At 35.8% G+C, this 18,053-nt stretch overlaps 1 protein-coding gene across 1 annotated transcript in view; it reads left to right on the forward strand.

Annotated features, from left to right (window-relative positions):
• Positions 1-18,053, forward strand: part of CFAP54 (cilia and flagella associated protein 54) — a 123,303-nt gene that overhangs the window by 66,882 nt on the left and 38,368 nt on the right. The window contains 14 exon segments of the mRNA XM_068401872.1: positions 318-499; positions 1,195-1,422; positions 1,628-1,851; positions 1,951-2,086; positions 3,771-3,885; positions 4,879-5,031; positions 5,557-5,754; positions 6,647-6,734; positions 7,185-7,391; positions 8,978-9,044; positions 11,234-11,416; positions 13,526-13,612; positions 14,660-14,782; positions 17,982-18,035. Of these exon segments, the coding sequence (XP_068257973.1) occupies positions 318-499; positions 1,195-1,422; positions 1,628-1,851; positions 1,951-2,086; positions 3,771-3,885; positions 4,879-5,031; positions 5,557-5,754; positions 6,647-6,734; positions 7,185-7,391; positions 8,978-9,044; positions 11,234-11,416; positions 13,526-13,612; positions 14,660-14,782; positions 17,982-18,035 (2,045 nt within the window).

An 18,053-nucleotide genomic window follows, 5' to 3' on the forward strand; every position in this document is an offset into this window, starting at 1 on the left:
CTTGCTACACAGTGATTTCCTCCTAAAACTTCGACTTCTATGAGGGTTGTGTTTTGGCTTTGAAGCTGAAAATTATTTGGTACACACTATTATTTTGCTCAAACTTTTTTTTATCCCTGCTTCTCCCAATGCTTAAGTAAAAGCATCTTATATTTTAAATATCATAACCTTACAAATATGATAACCTTAACACTGGCATTTCCTAACATTTAAGTATTTAGCTGCCATAGGAAAATCCTAGCTGGCTGGTAATATTTTCTTGTTTATTTTTTTGAGAACTTTAACTCATTTTTAACCAGTGAACTTTTTGTCTTCAGGTACAGATAAATCTTCTGAGCACAGCGTTAAACTGAGTGGAACAGATACTCCTCGAACTCCAACAACAAACGATACAGAAATATCCGTGTCTCATTCCCCCGAAGCATACAAACAGTTTCTGTCAAATACGATTTTGTTGGAGCATTTTACAAAAATCTTTTTGCATTTAAGAAGAGCAGTAGTAAGATATGCTTTCTTATTAAACATTTTATTTATTACGAAGCATTGCATTACAATACTTACTACTTTCTACATTAAAAAAACTCAACACTTGAGAAACTTCAAAAAAACTTCAGTGGGAAAAAGCAATGATTTCTTATCTTCTGCAAAATATCCAAGTACAGTGTATGAAACGTCAGACACATTACCTATAATAATGTATATTTCTATCAATTATATAATAATTTATATAAATATTTTATTTTTCATTTAGCCTTTGTAACTTTCCTTCTCATGTTTGTTAAATCTTTCTGAAAATACTTGCAGACTTACCTTTCCTTTTACAGGTCTTAGTGAATGCCTTGGTAGTATAAACAGAAGGAGCAGTGATTGAAAGGAAATGCAGACTCTTCCCATAAACCCTTCTAAAACCAAGTAAAATCACTTGTATAGGCGGTGTGAATTAATTTTTATTTCTTATTCTCACACCAAATGCAATAATTAAATTCAGTTATAAATTAGTGCTTCTATGAAAATTTCCAAATTAAAGTTCTATAATGCTTTATATAAATTGAAATATTGAATAATCTGTTATTAAGGATGATCCTTAGATTGTAATTTTTAAAGATTACTTATACCTAAGCATTGCAGTAAAAGAATGAAGCTCTTATTTTCTGTATTTCCAAAGTATAATTATATTTTGAATGATATGCATAGGTTCTTGCTCACCGTGGTGGCCACTGGACATTGCTTCAAAATGCTTGTCGAGAACTTTGGAACTATACTCAAGAATTACAATTGACTGCTAACCATTCACATTCCCATACAGATGCATTTCCCATTACCAGGGGTTTTCTTAGGAACATCATCTGGTTGCCATTTTTTTTGGCATCAGACATGATCATTGATATGATAACTGAACTACAAACAAGCAGGTCTCTTAAGGTAAAAATTATTTTTATTGAGATAGTATACTCTTTGTTATCACATCTTCAGTAGTTTTCTTTCTCTTGCATTATATTCTGATATCTTCAAGTTATTCTCTGTAACAAGTTTTTAGAGGATTACAGTATTTTCTAATCTTTATAATTTGATTTGTCCTAACAACAAGTTTGAAAATAACAGGTAGAATAACGTTTCTTCACTGTAGATTGTGGATCCTGAAGGAGACTTCTGCATTCCCAGTTGTTTAGGAGGTATTACGGATGAGAATGGTGGTTCTAATCTCCATCCACAGTCTCCCCTGGATGATGTGAATGTGGTTGACTTGAAATGGATATGTAATTTGATTCTTAAAACAATAGAACTGTTATATCAAATGAAGAAGTGGGAAGCACTGGTACACATAGCTGTACAATTTAACGTATTTACACAGTAAGTTATACCAACTCTAATAAAAAGTAAAAAGCAACATTATATAGTTAAATATACCATTACTTTGCTTAATTATTATACTTTTCTTTTTTTTTTTAGTGAGAGATACACAGAACAAGTGAGTCCACTGCTGGTGTATGCTCAGAGGCAGCTGCTGGAAAGGATCCAGCAATTCAGTGGTCCAGACAGCCATGAGTCTCATTTCATAAAATATCTGTCTGATAACGCACATAAGGTGAACCACAGATTTCTTTTTTGGGCACTGACTCTTAATGTGAACTAAATAGAGAAGTACTTTCACTGATTAGATTAATATGGTTTTTCATAGTGTTCACAAATAGTAAATTATAATAAATTAATGAACATAATTGATTAAAGTGCATGAAAAGGCTTAAATGACATTATTCCAGCAACAGCAGAGGTCTGGACTTTATGACCCAGAGAACATTCCTTCCATGCATAATGTACCCATTCCATATCCATATCCTAAATCTAATTTCATGTCAGTTCTTGATGCTGCTCCTTTAACCTGAAAACATTTATTTGGATCTTGTGCAATCTTTGTGATTAATTAAAATTAAATACAAAGAGATTGCTTTGTTTCTGCATTGGAACACTGCTTGTAAAGACCAAAATTAATTGAATTGAGTTAACCTAAACACTGACAATACCAATAAAAATCTTGAAAAACTTGATCACCAACAAAAAAACCCTAAGCTGCTCAGCAAGTTCCTGTCATTAAAAGCCATGGCTCTATATATTTAGTAAACTGACACTGTGACTTCAAAATTTTTCATGGAATTAGCTATTAAAAATTAAGATTTTCCTTTTTTTTTTTTTTTTTTACCCTAAGGTTTATTTCTAAGAAGTTTTGCTAAAGACAATTGCATGGTTGATATTTTTAATATAGTTCTATTACTAATATAAACACAGGACTTGAAGGAGAGTGGGGAAAGTGGGGTTTGGTATTCCAAATGGGTTTGTTCTGAACATGAACATGGCATTCAGGAGCCACTGCCTTGCCTAGAGACAGCACCCAGCTGCCCAGGGCTTGCAGGAACTCAGAAGGCACTCCTGGCTTGCGAAGGGCAGTTGAGGTGCTCGGTCCTGTCTCTCTGTAAGGCTGTTTCTCACTGACTTCTTTTAGGCCCTACTGTACAGAACATAGTCCTTTGTCTAAAAAAAGGGCAGTGTGGCAAAGCACCACATACCGCTGTAATCTGAGCAATGTGGAAAAGTAATCATAGTTTTGAAAGACAACTTACAGAATAAAGACCAATGTGAGTTAATAGTAATAAGGATTGTTCAAAAAAGACATCATAAAGTCAGAAATTTGGAGGGTATGGCTACATTTCACAATGCAGTGCCATTCAAAGAGACTAGAACTAGCTCTGAATTGGTTCTTTTGCTTCTGAAATGATGTAGCTGCACTAGCAAAATAAAATGTCTATGCTGGATTGGCCCTTCATAGAAGTCTGGAAGTTTGCTTCTCCAATAGGGTTAGACTGCTTCTGTTACTTGCTTAGAGCTATTTTGTATAAGCCTATGCAGCATTACAGTGTGCTCTTTAGGCATACTTACACTGACAGGTTCTTGGTAAGCACGCATTTATCCAGACAAAGAAAGGTGGAATATTTGCTGAACATCAATGAGTTGCTCATGATTATGGCAAATGCCAAGTAAGATACAAGTTTAATTCATTAACATCTAAACACTTGTATGTTATATCCAATATTCAGGTGTTGTGAATTTTTCATCTCTTACTGACAAGGGTACTAGTTATGGGACATTGATGTCTTTATAAATGAGTCCTCTTTTATTTTGTCATATGGCTGAGTATTTAGATACTTAACTTCAAGCACCGAACATTGATTTTTCTGAATATTATTCAATTACGTGAAACAAAACTTGCTTTTTAGATGAGCTGCAGAAACTACATAGGGCAGAAATTACAGCTGCCTGTTGCCCATTCTGCCAGTGAACTGATTTTTCCTGGATGCTTTTTCTATCCTGAGATGAAAAATGATTATACAGGTCAGAGCACATTTCAGCATTGTGAGTTCTCTTTTCTCCCAAACCTTTTCCTTTTTTTCATGCTGGGTATTTTGTTTTGTTTTCCTCCTTATCATAGGTCTTCCACTGCTCCTATAATCTGTTTCTTTTAATATAAACTCAGTTTTGTCTTCAAATTTTTATTTTTGATCTTTTGGATGGATAGTAATGTTGTCAAGACCTTTTCAAATATACTCAGATTGTATCTGAAAGCAGAGAAAAGCAGTTGTCATCCAGATGCCAGATGACCTACAATATGTTGAGTGAGCTTGGTGGTCTTGGTCCAGTTTTCCATCGGTATTGTTGGATACCCAGTAATATACCAGAAGTTAATGTCAGCCTGCACTGTTATCAATAGAATCAATAGAAAAACTGAAGTGAACTATAAGGTGACAAAACATCTCTTTTACTCACAGTAGTTTTTTTCAGTCAGGATTAAAATGTTGGTCATTAATGGAAATTTGTAAAGCGTAGTTCCTCCTATCACAGATATGTCAATGCATTGCACACAAGGCTGTGTTGAATTCAGCTGAGGAAAGTCATTAAACAATAAATAATGCTATATGTAAGAAGAGTAGATAACATTATGGATTCAGTGGAGAGCGCATGCCAGCTCACAAGTTTAGTACATAGAAACTATGGTCATTGTAATAAACAGGATTAGCAGTTGTATTAAAAGATTTGTTTCCAGAGTTCAGACACCAAAATTCAGAGCAGAGAGCTGAGATGAGGCATGCCCAGGGCAGATGGAATTCAGGGAATATAGATGTCATATAAATGCTCAGAAGTGTTCCTGGTGGTTCATAATTTTTCTTTAATTCATAATCCAACAGGAAACAAAGGTGACAACTACGTTAATGTATTTCAGTTTTGACGTTGTGGAATTGTTCAAATATATGTTTTGCAGGGTGATTTACTAAAAATATATGTTTATGTAATGCAAAGTTGTTCTCCATAATTATTAATTCCTTTTAGATCACAGTAAAGCGAAAGCCCTAGTTTATGTACCTCTTGATGTGAATGATACATTGAAATGTTTTAGAGAAACTCTACAAATATCTAAATATCACAGCAGAGCACTGAGACACAGCAGAAAACTACTTTCGTTATTTCTTGCACACACACAAGGTGAGTTTTTTATTGAAGTGTTTCTCACTTAATAAAGTGTATATGCAGTTAAAATAGTAAAGAGTGAATGGAATAGATATTTTTAAATTCAAGTTTTAGTTATTATTGACAATTAGAAAAAACATAGAACATAAAGTTATATATGAAGTTCTGTAAGCACAAGCTCTAAGCCTGATTTCCTGAGATTTGTGTCTCATGGCTGGATGATAAATTTTTTTTCATGCAGCTGTGTTATTTGTCTGTCTGCAGCCAAACCTCTGTCAGAGGACTGACTGGCAGATCTTCCCACGTTTACTTTCTCTAACAGAGCACATATTTTCATTCGGTTGCGCTGACCAATGAGTTATGTCCAATGAGTTTAATGAGGAAACACACAGACAGAATCATGGCATAGGAAAATAGATAAAAATAGGGTACATAGGAATTGTATATTTGTTCGAGTAATGTGGTGTGGAAATATTTGTGGTGCTGGAAATACTATAATACTTTTCCAAACTGATCATATACATCACTTTTCTGGTCTAGAAAATGCTGGAAGAGCAATCAGCAGTCATATATCTTCAAATAGAAGGCTGGAATTTAATGTGGGAGCTGAACTGATATTTCTACCAACACCACATGACCTTTCTCAAGAAAAATTTGATTTCTCCAGTATGGTCGAGAGTAAACCAATACCACAGTCACAGCTTTCAGTAATTATCTCTTCCTATGAACAAACAATTGGTAATATTTTTTCATAAATTTCTGTTTACAGCTGAGATGTAATATCATTCTGCCTATCTGTGTTTATATATGTTTATTCCAGTGTTATTTTCCTTTGTCAGACAGCTATAACTGTCTGAAAGGTGGTTTCCAGAAATACACAACCTTCTTTCTGCTGATTCAGAAAATCTGCATTAGATCTTGAACAAGCCACTAGTTGGTTCATAACCTCTACAGTTATCTCATCTTATGGAAAAGCATTACTTCAGTGGTGTTACACTGATTAATCCCAAATTAAAAAACCTGCCGTAATGTTTCGCAGATTCATTTTAATTCCTTTATCATTTTTTTCCTAGCAAACAGACCTTTTGGATTCTGTGCATTTGAATATGAGACCTAGTTGCTTGGCTTCCATCTTACATTCTAGTATGGCTTTACTATACAGTTACAGCTCAGCACTACTACTTGTTTTTGCTGTATGACATAATAGGTGAAGTGTAGCAGGTCAACATGCTGTAAGTGGTTTTATTTGAGGTAAGGGATCCAGAAATGAGCCAGGGACAGTGCTACTGTGCTGTATGCAGGCAGTGTTGTTTCGCAGGGCCAATAGCCTGCTTCTCAGTTTATCTCTTGAAGAGGAAGAAATTAGAGAGGTCTGAAAAACCAAAAATATAAAAGCTTTGGTAAACAGGTCCATAAATACGTCCTACTCTTGTTTTTAAAGTTGGTAGAAATAAGAAATTGTACATTTGAAGGTAAAATATACAAGCCTAATAAATCTTTCAAACAATATTCATGCATTGAATTACATGTGAATGCATGTCTGCTTCCCATGCAAAATTTGTTCAAGATTCAGCAACTGATTTAATGATGTGACAATATTTTTTCTAATTGATTAAAAAATAAATAACAGGAATCCTTGAAATAAACAACCAGAGAGACCTCAAGGTTCAGGCTCTACATGAACTTGGAAATCTTCACTTTTATGCTGGAAACAAAAGGTACATAGTTATTGGATTTAAAAAGAGCATTGTTTCATTTTTTTAAATTGGCATTCATACACCCTTCAACTACCTTGTAAGTTCTTGTGTTGTCCTCAAGTCCACATAACTTATTCCATCTAACTCACTATTAGCTATATTTTGAGGCACTTTTTTCCTAGAAATTGTTTATTTTTCTTAGCTAGCTAATTGCAATTAAGCAAATTAATTAAGCATCTCTATGTGTTTTTAAGAAGTAATATCTATTGTTGACAATTTAATTTTAGTGTAAGTCCCAATAAGTCTCTTGACCAGGAATGGTATCTTTTTGCATTGTAGAAACTCTATTTCAGTTTTTGACTTAATCAAAATTAGTGATATCTCAGGCAATAAAGGTAAATTGAACCGAGTCTTATCTTACACTTTGGAAAATGTCAGCAATATGATGAGAACTTTTTTTATGTGTTACAGAGCTGCTTTTAAATATTGGTGTCAAGCCCTTGATGAAACACTCAACATTGCTGATGCTCTTAACAACTGGCAAGAGTTATGTTTTCCAAAAAATGCTATAGACTGCTTCGCAGTTGGAAGATTGACTGATATTAGTCAGAAATTTCTTTCTCAGGCTGGAGTTTGGGGATGTTTACTTGCAGCAGTTTTAGTGGCTAAGATAGCTCAGTAAGTATTTTAACTATATATGTATTTCTTTCATATTTTAAACAAATTGCTTGTACAGGACAGAAGACAACTTGAAATTAATTTAAAAACATTAACAAGTTGCTATAAAAAAGACTCATCAAAAGCAGAGGATTTTTTACTTTCAGGAAGTTGCTCTTTTGGAGAATATTATTTGTTCCCTTTTCTTGAATGCTCATCTCTGATTGTAATTGCAGCTGTATATTATATGGAGAGATCATTGAAATAAATCAAAATGATAAAAAGTCATAAGCGCAAGGATTTTACAGTCATATTGATTTTCAATTGAAATATCACATCTCCCAAGTCATTGCACATATTAAATATTAATGTATCTTGAGGGTAGACTTACTGCCTAAAGTACGCATTTTCTGGTGAATTACAACTAAATGAAATTTGAATTACTGTATTAAAGCCTACCATCAATAAATATTTCCGTCCAGTACTCCTTGACTGCTGGTAAAACACTATGGATGTAATTCTGAGCTGCTCCTCAATGTATTGTACGATATAAAAATGTACAAGATATAAAATTTAGAAATATCTAATCCAGCTCTATATGACCTTGGAAGCATTATACCCACGAAAGGGCAAAGCTTCATCTGAGTAAACTGTCTTACCTGAGAAGCAGGTCATATTAGTAGCACTGTAAAGTATCTGTAAACCAAGGAAGCTTTGAAAGTATTAGCATGGGTATTTCAGGATGAAACAGCATTGTCACATTCAGAATTAGCACCCAAGAGGAAAAGGAGTGAGTTTAAGTTGATTCTAAACCACAGCTTTTCTAATTCTGAGCTGTAGTGCAGTCTCAGGTCCAATTAGGCAAGACCCGATCCCCAGCTGCTTTTACAGGTGCTTGTGGCACGTATTTGCTGCACTGTATACTATCCCTTTACTGCTAGTAAGTCCATTCCAAATCCTGGCAGGGATCTGGTGGAAGCTATCCTCTTAGCTTCTCCCTCAGGCAGATATTTTCTATTCAGACCTGACTTGGGCTGTTAAACATCTTTCCCTTGAGTTGCTCTTTCTAGAGCAACTTAGTCTCAGGCTGTAAAACGCAGATTAAAGGATTCTAATATTGTATTAAAGATTTCTAGTATTGCAGATCAGAGGAGTACCCTTCTACCAGGATGGTTTAAAGCTCTGATGAGGTACTGTGTGGGCTTCATTTAATCTAGCTAGACATCTACCATGTGAAAGTCCACATGTGCTAGTTATCTTAGGCTTCCTTTATGAAAAGAAATATACTTTAAAGTGTGAGTTGCTTTACCTGCTTTATCTTTCTAGCTTTGTATGAGATGAATTTTGCACTTAGATTGCCTGTTTCTCTCCTTTAACTTTACAGAGAATCTACACAACTCCCTTTGTCTAGGTATGTCTTTGGTCAAATGCTTCTTTCTTTGCATGGCATGGCTGAGCACCTATCTACAGAACAGGCAGGTGTTTTCCAATATGGAAAGCATCTAGATTGTGTTAGTATCATTATTATACTAGATAAAAAAAAAAAGAGTTTGAATAATTTATATTAATGGGCACATTCATATTCCTTATTATTTATTGTACTTTAGGTATATAACAACATCAAAGATGAGATTAAGAACTAAATACTGTTATTTTTCTGCTATACTTTTTAAGGTAAGAATATAATTTCAGTTAGAATTCATGAAGTTGACAAATTGCTTCTAAAATTTAAATCTCAATAACCCTCTATTAAAATATTTCTCTTTTCATTTTGATTGTAAAACAAAACTGGAGATCAGAGGTAGTTGTCAATTTATGCACATTAGATTAGATGTTTTTATTCTCTGCTTTTTAACATTATTCCTGTATTATAGCCTAAAAATTATCACTTCAATAAGGGACAAGTGTCTCAGAGAAATAATGAAATACTGAAAAGTGAAGATGGCTAAAATATTTGCAGTCAAATATGTTTTTCTTCTCTTGAACTGTTCTGCTCAGGAAGAGCTGGATGGCATCAATGATAGCAGAGTGCTCTCTGTCAGATAGGTACAGAATCTTCACAGATTGCCATAAATTTTCAACTGGGAGAACAGACTCTTTAGAAAAAAAAATGTTTGTATCTTTTTTAGCATTGAAAGATATTGGTTTGTAATACTAAAATCTCAGGTCTATAAGAAGTTTGCTCTAAAAATAGAGGATAGTAAAAATGATTGTTTCATTTACAAAGAAAATAAGATCATTAAAATTAAGTTTGCAAACTTTGAGAAACCAACTATAGAGGAAAAAAGGGTTTCAGTTTACATTTAAAAGGAAGTTTTAAGATGCCAGTAACAAAAATGATATAGGAAAAAGAACTGCAAGTATTCTGCCAGTCATGTTCCACTGGGATCAATGCTTACTCATCCCAGTGCAGCATCAGGAATTTAGCTGGCTTTTTTCAAAACAAACCAATGCCACTTTCTAACGTCTTGTGCCAGCCATGGTAGTGACTGTGTGACCTGTGCTGGGCCACATTTAAAACCTCGTTAAGTTCTGCAAAGGGAGAACACGTTGAAGAAACAAAGGTAAAGGAGAATTTTGACTAGCTTCTAGCACTGTAATTGCTGGTGGTACAAAGCAGAGCAATTTTGATTCCTCCTTTTGACAGAAATAGGAGTAAGCATTTGTTCCAGTTGTATAATGGTAGAAATAATTGTGACCTGCCTGAAGTGGGTCTGATATTAATTGGGATAGGAGCAGTTTGCAGGGTGAGTGTCTTGAAAAATATAATCAATTACTGTCACTGTATCTTGCGAAGTTCAAGACCATAATTTGTTCTTTGATTTGGAAAGTTTTTATAACCTTATTTAACCTTATTTAAATTCCATCTCTCTTTAGGCATGTTAATATCTCAGATCAGAGTATGTAAATGCATAGTTCTCTAGCATATCATTGCTAATTACAAGAAGATAAACACAATTGGGAAGGAATATCCAACATCAGAGACAATGTTAGCACTCCTCCCTTTTTAAAGGAGGAACATTTAAGTTACTTCCTGAAAGTTCACATCAGCTTTAAGTTATATGACTTAAGCTGCACTAGCTGACCTCGTTAAAGGAGGAACTAGAGTGGAACTAGCTTTTAACTGGCCTTAAAGTCAGAAACTCTCCCAGAAATGATGGCTGAGGTGATGGTGGGGCAAGGACTTAAGGCTAAGTAAAATCAAACTAGCTTGCTTAGCTTGTGGGGAAAATAAAAAGATTTGTCTTCTGATGGAAGATATTTTCCATGAAGCGTCTTTGGACTGGTAAAGAAATGTTTGAATACATCCCCTGAATCATCTCAACGGATTTTTCCTATGCATTTTTGTTAATTATGTAGATGTTTGAATAAATTATTCAGTTCTTTCTGTCTGCTGATCAGAGGCTTATCCTAAGAATTATCTAAGAAGTCTTTGTGAGAACCCCTAGTGATTTATTATTTTTTTTCCTGTGCTTCCAGAGATTTATTTGGGATGCTTTGACTTGGAATCTGAGAGAAATGCCATTGGCTCTTTAGGAAGATTTTTCATTACCTGGGCCATACTTGCTAAGGAATCTTTCATTATTATTTTTCTACACCTAAATTAGTTTTTCTCTTTTGCTTGTTCTATGAAATACTGTCCTTAGACTATTTATAGCCTTTTTTTTTCCTCTAAGTTAACACTTAAAGCATTTTTTCTTAAAAGGTTTTTTCATGGCTTTGTCTGGAAACAACTGGATACTTAAGACATTGACTGAGTTTCATTTATGAAGTAATTTATGAGTCTCAAGGGTTGGAGTTTTATAGTGTTTCAATAATGCCTATACATCTTTTCACAAGTAGTTCATTATTATTACTTTCAGACCTTGTTTAGAGCTTCTCTTCCACATCCGACATCTGACTGTGACTTTGCACAATATGAAACAAATATGCTTATTCCTGGCATCGACTTGTTCTCTGATCGCTACAGAGCTGATATCTCTATTGTAGTTGCAAGTCTGAATTTCCTTATGTTTGAACTACATTGCGCAAAACAAAATTTAATAGTAAGTATTATTTTTATACTCTGGAGATTAATTTTAAGACATCAAGTCTTATTTTGTTGTGTGGGAGTACTTATCAGGTACCTCAGAAGCTCTAGCAAAATACCAGTATGGTTAGATTCTGTGATGCTGAGACAGAGGCAAGGTATAGCTTACTGCCTACAGTTTTTAGAATATACAGGATACTTGTTCATGCAGGAAGATGACAATACATGGTCCACTTAGCTTAGACATTTGAGAGAACATTTCCTATTATATACAGTTTGAAATACACTGTACTGAGAATTATTTTAAAAGCAGTATGTCCAGAATGCTTTCAATAATTTTACTTTCACATTCAGTAAATAAAAGTCCCTTCTGCCTTTCTCCTTCTCACATTCTCTTATTCCTCTATATGGGGTGGAATTATTTATTTATTTCCTCCATTTAATGACTGACCACTTCACTTTAATCCAACTTCTTTCAAAGGTGCAGTGCTGTCCATTGGAATAAATAGATTGAATTGCTTACTAGTGCTGAAAAAGGTGCAATTCTACTTCTGTTCCTGTTCAGTCCTGTGTGCTCTAATGGATTTTCATGTCAGGCAATTATTGTATACCTCTATACATCAACTCTCAGTGTGACAGAAAACTCCCCAACAGAAAAATGTAGATAGTTTTCTCCTGCTTTAATGAGTTGAGTCCACTTATAGAAAGGTCCTGCAAGTGGAAGAGCCAGTGCAAGGGAGGGGAAAAGATCATGTGGCTGGTGGCAGGAGAGTAAGAAATGGTTAGAGGGTAGTGATCGAAGAGGAGTTAGAGAGGAGGAGGCAGCAAGATGTTACCCCTTTTTTGTCAGCAAGCCATTCGTTGGATTGATTTCTTCTGGAACTTCAGGCTAAGCGTCTGTCTTATCTCCCATTGTTGCTTCTTCCCATCCTGCTTTACTGGAGCTCACTTTGTTATTAAGCTTTGTCTAACTGCCCTCACTATGGGAGATCAAGTGAGATCAAGGAGCAGACAGTTACCTGGAGGCAGGGACACTTAATTTGACTGCTCGCTTCACATGGCCATGCACATTTTTGATTCTTTCTGCACTTGTATTAGAAGAATATAGATCCAGGTCATAGATCATGGTCAAAGCAATTGCAGTCTTGGCAGGATGAGAGTTTCATTTCCACTGAATTCTTAATGTATGGGAATGTTTTGGATGGTGGGCACTAAGCTGATTTGACACTTAAAATACATCAAGATTCAAGTTTTATTAAAAATAAGACTTCAAAGACTAATTTTGTTGAACTACTTCAAATATCAGTTGGAAACTGCATGGGTACAATTAAAACATTTGCCTCAAGCATTTGTAATCCAAATTCAGAATTATTAAGCTACTTTACGAAAAACTAAAAGTGCGTTTGACAAGAAAGTAACAATGCTGTTAGCATTTTTGAAGCTCAGGGAGATTTTCAAATGAAGAAAAATGTAAAAGCTGAACAGTAATTAAATTTTGGAAGTTCCTTCATTTTCAATAAACAAATACATTTGTTAGGAAAGAATCTGCTTTTTCTGAAATACTATGTAATAATAAATATAGTGTTTGTATACTTTACTAGAACTCAGTTTTAAAATGTTTTTTGTTAGTTGCCCCTACAAAAACTTTCAATTTGAAATGAATGCAAATGAATTTGTCAATAAGCCTCATCACCATCCAGTTTATTTGGTATCATTTCAATTAGACAATTGCAGGACTTAATTGTATTTATTTATAAAGCTCACAGAGTTCTATTATTCTGTTACTTATACTGAAAAAATTATGGCATCAAAATGCAGACAGTTTTAAAAATCCGTTATACCAACATAAAAACCCACCTTGAACACAGAGGATAATTTGAGGAAACTTTACTTTCTACATTGTGAATCACATATAAGATAGTGTAAGGGGTTAGCTTTAGCCAGCTGAAGCACTTTTTAACACATTCATCCTTCATAGAGCTTAAGAGAAGTAGTGGTGGTATGTGGCACTGAAAGCAGTATGCCTGTATTATCTATATATTTGTGATATATAATTGCAATGTACATTTCTATAATTGTACCTTTTATGACATTTATAACTAGATGACCTAATATTTTCCTACAGATTTTACCTTTGTTCACATTATACCAATACTTTGTTTCTGAGATTTGTAAGGACCCAGCTAAATGTATTGAAGGAAGAATCTTAAAGGTAATCAAAGAACTTTTCTTTTTATCACAGCACATTGTATTTCAAATCAACATTTCATTTCTTTATTAAATTTAGTCAATTTAATATTTCTTCATATATCATTACTATGAAAAGTAATGCTTTGAAGTTCAGCTGTTGCTTAGTGTTTCTTAGCACAACAGATTGTAGAATAGGACTACTTTCTAAATACAATTATTATTTATATTCTCAGTTTTAGTAGGATGTCGAGTTATTTACACGGTTTTACTGTTAATGTCCTACAGAGACTGTTAAGTACTTCCATCATTTCTTTCTACTCTCCATTTAACAAGCATTCTCCTTAAAGATACGTTCATAAGATTTTCCCTCTTAGATCTAAACATTTACTTGGTATTTTTTATGTTGTTCCACCATTCTATTAAACGTTTCCTTAAGTGCAAAACATAAATAATTTTTTTGTTTATAATGTTAATTTGTGTTGGTTTTTTTTTTATCAGTGTCATGGTGGAACCAGGTTGTCAGACTTCTGGGAACAGACTTTTGTCATTTCACTAATGTTCCCTTGTTGGTTTTGTTTTGTTTTTTTTTTTTAAACCCTTGTTTGTTTTATTTTTTTTTTTTAAAGGAATCTAACTTGTAGTAAGAGTCGAAGTATTATGGTTTTAGGTATTTTGAGGAAATGCTGATACGGGTTAGGGAGAGTAGCTGAGTACCACGAGACTGAGTAAAATCTGTGAAATAGATTTTAGTAAGGGGCTGATCTTGGACTGACACTCAAAACTCTAGCCAGATGAATTAAGTTCTTTTCCTTTGTCAGGAGCAAGTTTTTGAGGAATATGTTTTTGAGGTTTTTTTCATTTTTGTTTTTAAAAGTGAAAGACCCATCTTTGAGATTTCACTTCTTTTGTAAAAAATGTAAAAGATTTCTTTCCATTGAAGAACATTCTCCATCAATGTACTATTCCAGTAGTCAAATCTACTTGAAAATTACCTTTGAATACATTTTATTTTGAGGAAAAAGAATAACTGAAAATTATTTAAATCAAAGGCTCTGTTATTTTTTCACAGATTAAAGTACTTACAGATATAGGATTTTTTATGGAGGCCTTTCATGAACTGTCTTTGCTTAATTGTGGAGAGAGAATTCCATGGAAAATACCTGCAGGATACAGAAAAATTGAACAAATGAAGGTAAACACCAGTAAAGAATAACATTGAACTATAACACACAGTTCTCTTCATGAAACTGCACATATTCCACGTCTGCAAGTTATTACACATTCCTAAGAAATTCCTAAATTTCTCTCAATAGGCAAGTCAAATAGTAGGCATTGAATGGCACTAATTTCTCTCACTGAACAGCAGGAACAAAAATAAATTTTGAAACGTGTGTGCTGTTTTATACAGTGAGTAATGCAGATAATCCTGTTGAAAAAATAATGTGTGATTTCATATGTAGACATAAAAAATATGGATAGAGTTCTTGCCCCATTAATGGCAAAATTTCCACTGCCCCAGCCAGGAGCAGGGCAGCCAGGGTGCAGACACGGCAGCCCCCAGCCCCGGGCATGGGGCACTTCTGTGGGGCCGGGGACAGGCTGAGGCTGGGCCGGGACATCAGCCTCAGCTGGGGGTCAGGATCCGAGCTGGTGAGGAGAACTGGGCTCAGACACAGCCCCAGGATGGCTGCACAGGGCCCTGGGGTCTGGCTGAAGCTGGGCTGGGATGGGAGCCCATGGGTGGGCCTGGCTCAGGGGGCCTGTGGCAGGGCAGGGCTGTGGGGAGCTGGAGACCGGCCTTGCTGCGGCCTCGCTGGGGCAGCGACTGATGGCCGTGGGTGGCTGACACGGGGTCCTGGGCCATGGGCAGGGTCAGAAGAACCACAGGAGGTGCTGTGCAGTAAGAACTATTGGTGCCCTCAGAGCCTTGACAGTCATAGAATCATAGAATCATAGAATGGTTTGGGTTGGAAGGGACCTTAAAGTCCATCTAGTTCCAACCCCCTGCCACAGGCAGGGACAACTTTCCACTAGACCAGGTTGCTCGAAGCCCCATCCAACCTGGCCTTGAACACTGCCAGGGAGGGGACATCCACACTGTCTCTGGGCAACCTGTTCCAGTGTCTCACCACCCTCACAGTAGAGAATTTCTTCCTAAGAGCTAATCCAAATTTACCCTCTTTCAGTTTAAAACCATTCCCCCTCATCCTATCACTCCATGCCCTTATAAAAAGTCCCTCTCCCGCTTTCCTGTAGGCCCCTTTCAGGTACTGGAAGGCTGCTATAAGGTCCCCCCAGTCACATCACCCAGTCTCTTTGCTTTTCTCCATATCTAAAGCCAAGGTGATCTCACCTTAATCACCAATGTGCTACAAGGTTATGAAGCTGTTAACAGTTGAACTAGGCTTCTCTGTCTTACCTGTGAACATACCTGTGCAGGCAGATACAGCCCAAAGCTATCGGGCAAGCCTCCCCCATAACAATTATGTAGCCTTTCCTTGTTTTCCAAGCACATACCAAAATAAACTAATGAGTTATTTCTGGATGGATCTAATCAAGGTCTCACTTATCTGAGTGGTGCTTTTGGGTAGGTATCACCCCATGACAAAGTATGTGTGCCAGCACTAGGGAGCTGAACCCAACATGTGGTAGAAGACTAGTGGGAAAGTAGGGACACCCCTCTTGACAGCAGCATGGATTTAACTTGATTGTACAGCCACGCTCTATACATGCAGTAGGATGATGTTTCTAATCTGGTGATAATCACATGCTGGTGTTGAAAGGGGAATTCATAACCCACCTCCATGACTTCACATTTGCTTCCCTTAGCCTTGGTTGTAGACAGTGAAACGGTCACTGCAGAGTAAATTGAGTTTAATGAGTTGATTTGAAAGGGAAATTACCCCCCTCCCACCTCCCCAAACCCTGAGAGGGAGTTTCCAACTGATCCATGGCCTGATCAGCTTTACCCTGCAGCCTCACAATGGCTAGAACCAGCACAAAGCAGCAGTATCTTTTTTGGCAGTAGCCAACAAATCAAATATTTAAGCTAATTAATAAGGGAAGAGATTACAATTAACTTTATGATAGGATGTCAAATGTTTACCTTTAAAAACAGAAATATGGACAAGTTGCAGTGCTACTAGGTTTTAAATGAAACATACACTTAATAAAAAGTAGAATTAAAATACTTATCAAAAAACATGACCTTTTTAACTTGCCAATGACACTTGCATACTAGCTGCATGGGACAATAAGAAACTGAAATCTAGTGGTTTTCCTTAGAGCACAAGATGCATTATGTTCTCACTAGGTTGAGCCGTCAAGAGTTATGAGCAGCCTCACTAGAGCTGATTCTGCAAAGCCTCCCTGTTCATGGCTACAGTAAGGAAAGCATTTAATCCTTACTGATGGCAATGAGGTTAAAATACATCTTTAAGTCCTTTCCTTAATTTGTATATTGTCTGTAGAGCTCACAGAGTTAGGCTGAGGTCTAGTTGATTGTCATCTGTCTTTTTCTAACTTGGTTCACAGGTGAGTGGGTGAACAGCAGAGGAGGTTCAGCATTAGGTCTCTGATTAGAGTGTGATGCATGTAGAAACTAAGTGCTTGCTGGACTTTTGCACAGCTCCCAGAATAAGAAGGACCCATATTCCATGGAATGACAGAGATGACAGAGGGCTACAGCTGGAGTATAGAACTAATAAAAGAGTTAATAAAAACCACATACAACCCAACTGACAGTTGTGTGTACAGCTCTCAGTTATGATGAAGGCTCGAAATGATCTTTGCCTTTTCCTTCACCTCAGCAGACTGATTTGTCTCCTGCTGAAAAGGTAAAGTGTTTTTCAGCAAGTACTAGAATTAGGGTTAGGGTTCAGAAAACTGAAGCAGATATAAGCAAAGAAATAGTTTTTTTTAGAGCCCTCAAGAAGGCTGAGGTCTTGAGTTCATCTTGACCTGTAGTTCTTGTTTTCATTCCATTCACAGATCTGTGCTCTAGTGAATAGCAGAGGAGGAATGTGTGAAGTTTGGAGTTAGGTTTGGGATTCAGAAATGTAACGAACATAAAGGCAATTGATGATTGATGTTTATAGAGCTCCTAGAATTTGGAAGAGGATTTTTGTTGTTTTTTTTATCTCTGCCTTTTTCTCCCCTTGCTTCACATTGAAGAATAGTGGTGAATGGCATAGGAGGTGTAGGGATAGGTCTGGGTCTCGGGTTATGATTCAGAAATGTAAAGCCCATAGAAGCCAAGAAGTTTTTGATATTTTCAGAGCCCTCAAAGTATAGTTGTAAATACACTACACTTGTCCACTGCTCTGCTAATTCACTTGTTTTATATTCATACTGTAATACATCACTTATTTTTGGTTTTGTCCATTTTACAGGCCTTACAGAAATTTGACTCCTCAAAATCTCTCCTGACTGTTACAAATTTACAGGTAAAAAAAATCTGAAAG

This window comes from Nyctibius grandis, chromosome 5, assembly GCF_013368605.1.
Source record: "Nyctibius grandis isolate bNycGra1 chromosome 5, bNycGra1.pri, whole genome shotgun sequence".
Lineage (NCBI taxonomy): Eukaryota > Metazoa > Chordata > Aves > Nyctibiiformes > Nyctibiidae > Nyctibius > Nyctibius grandis.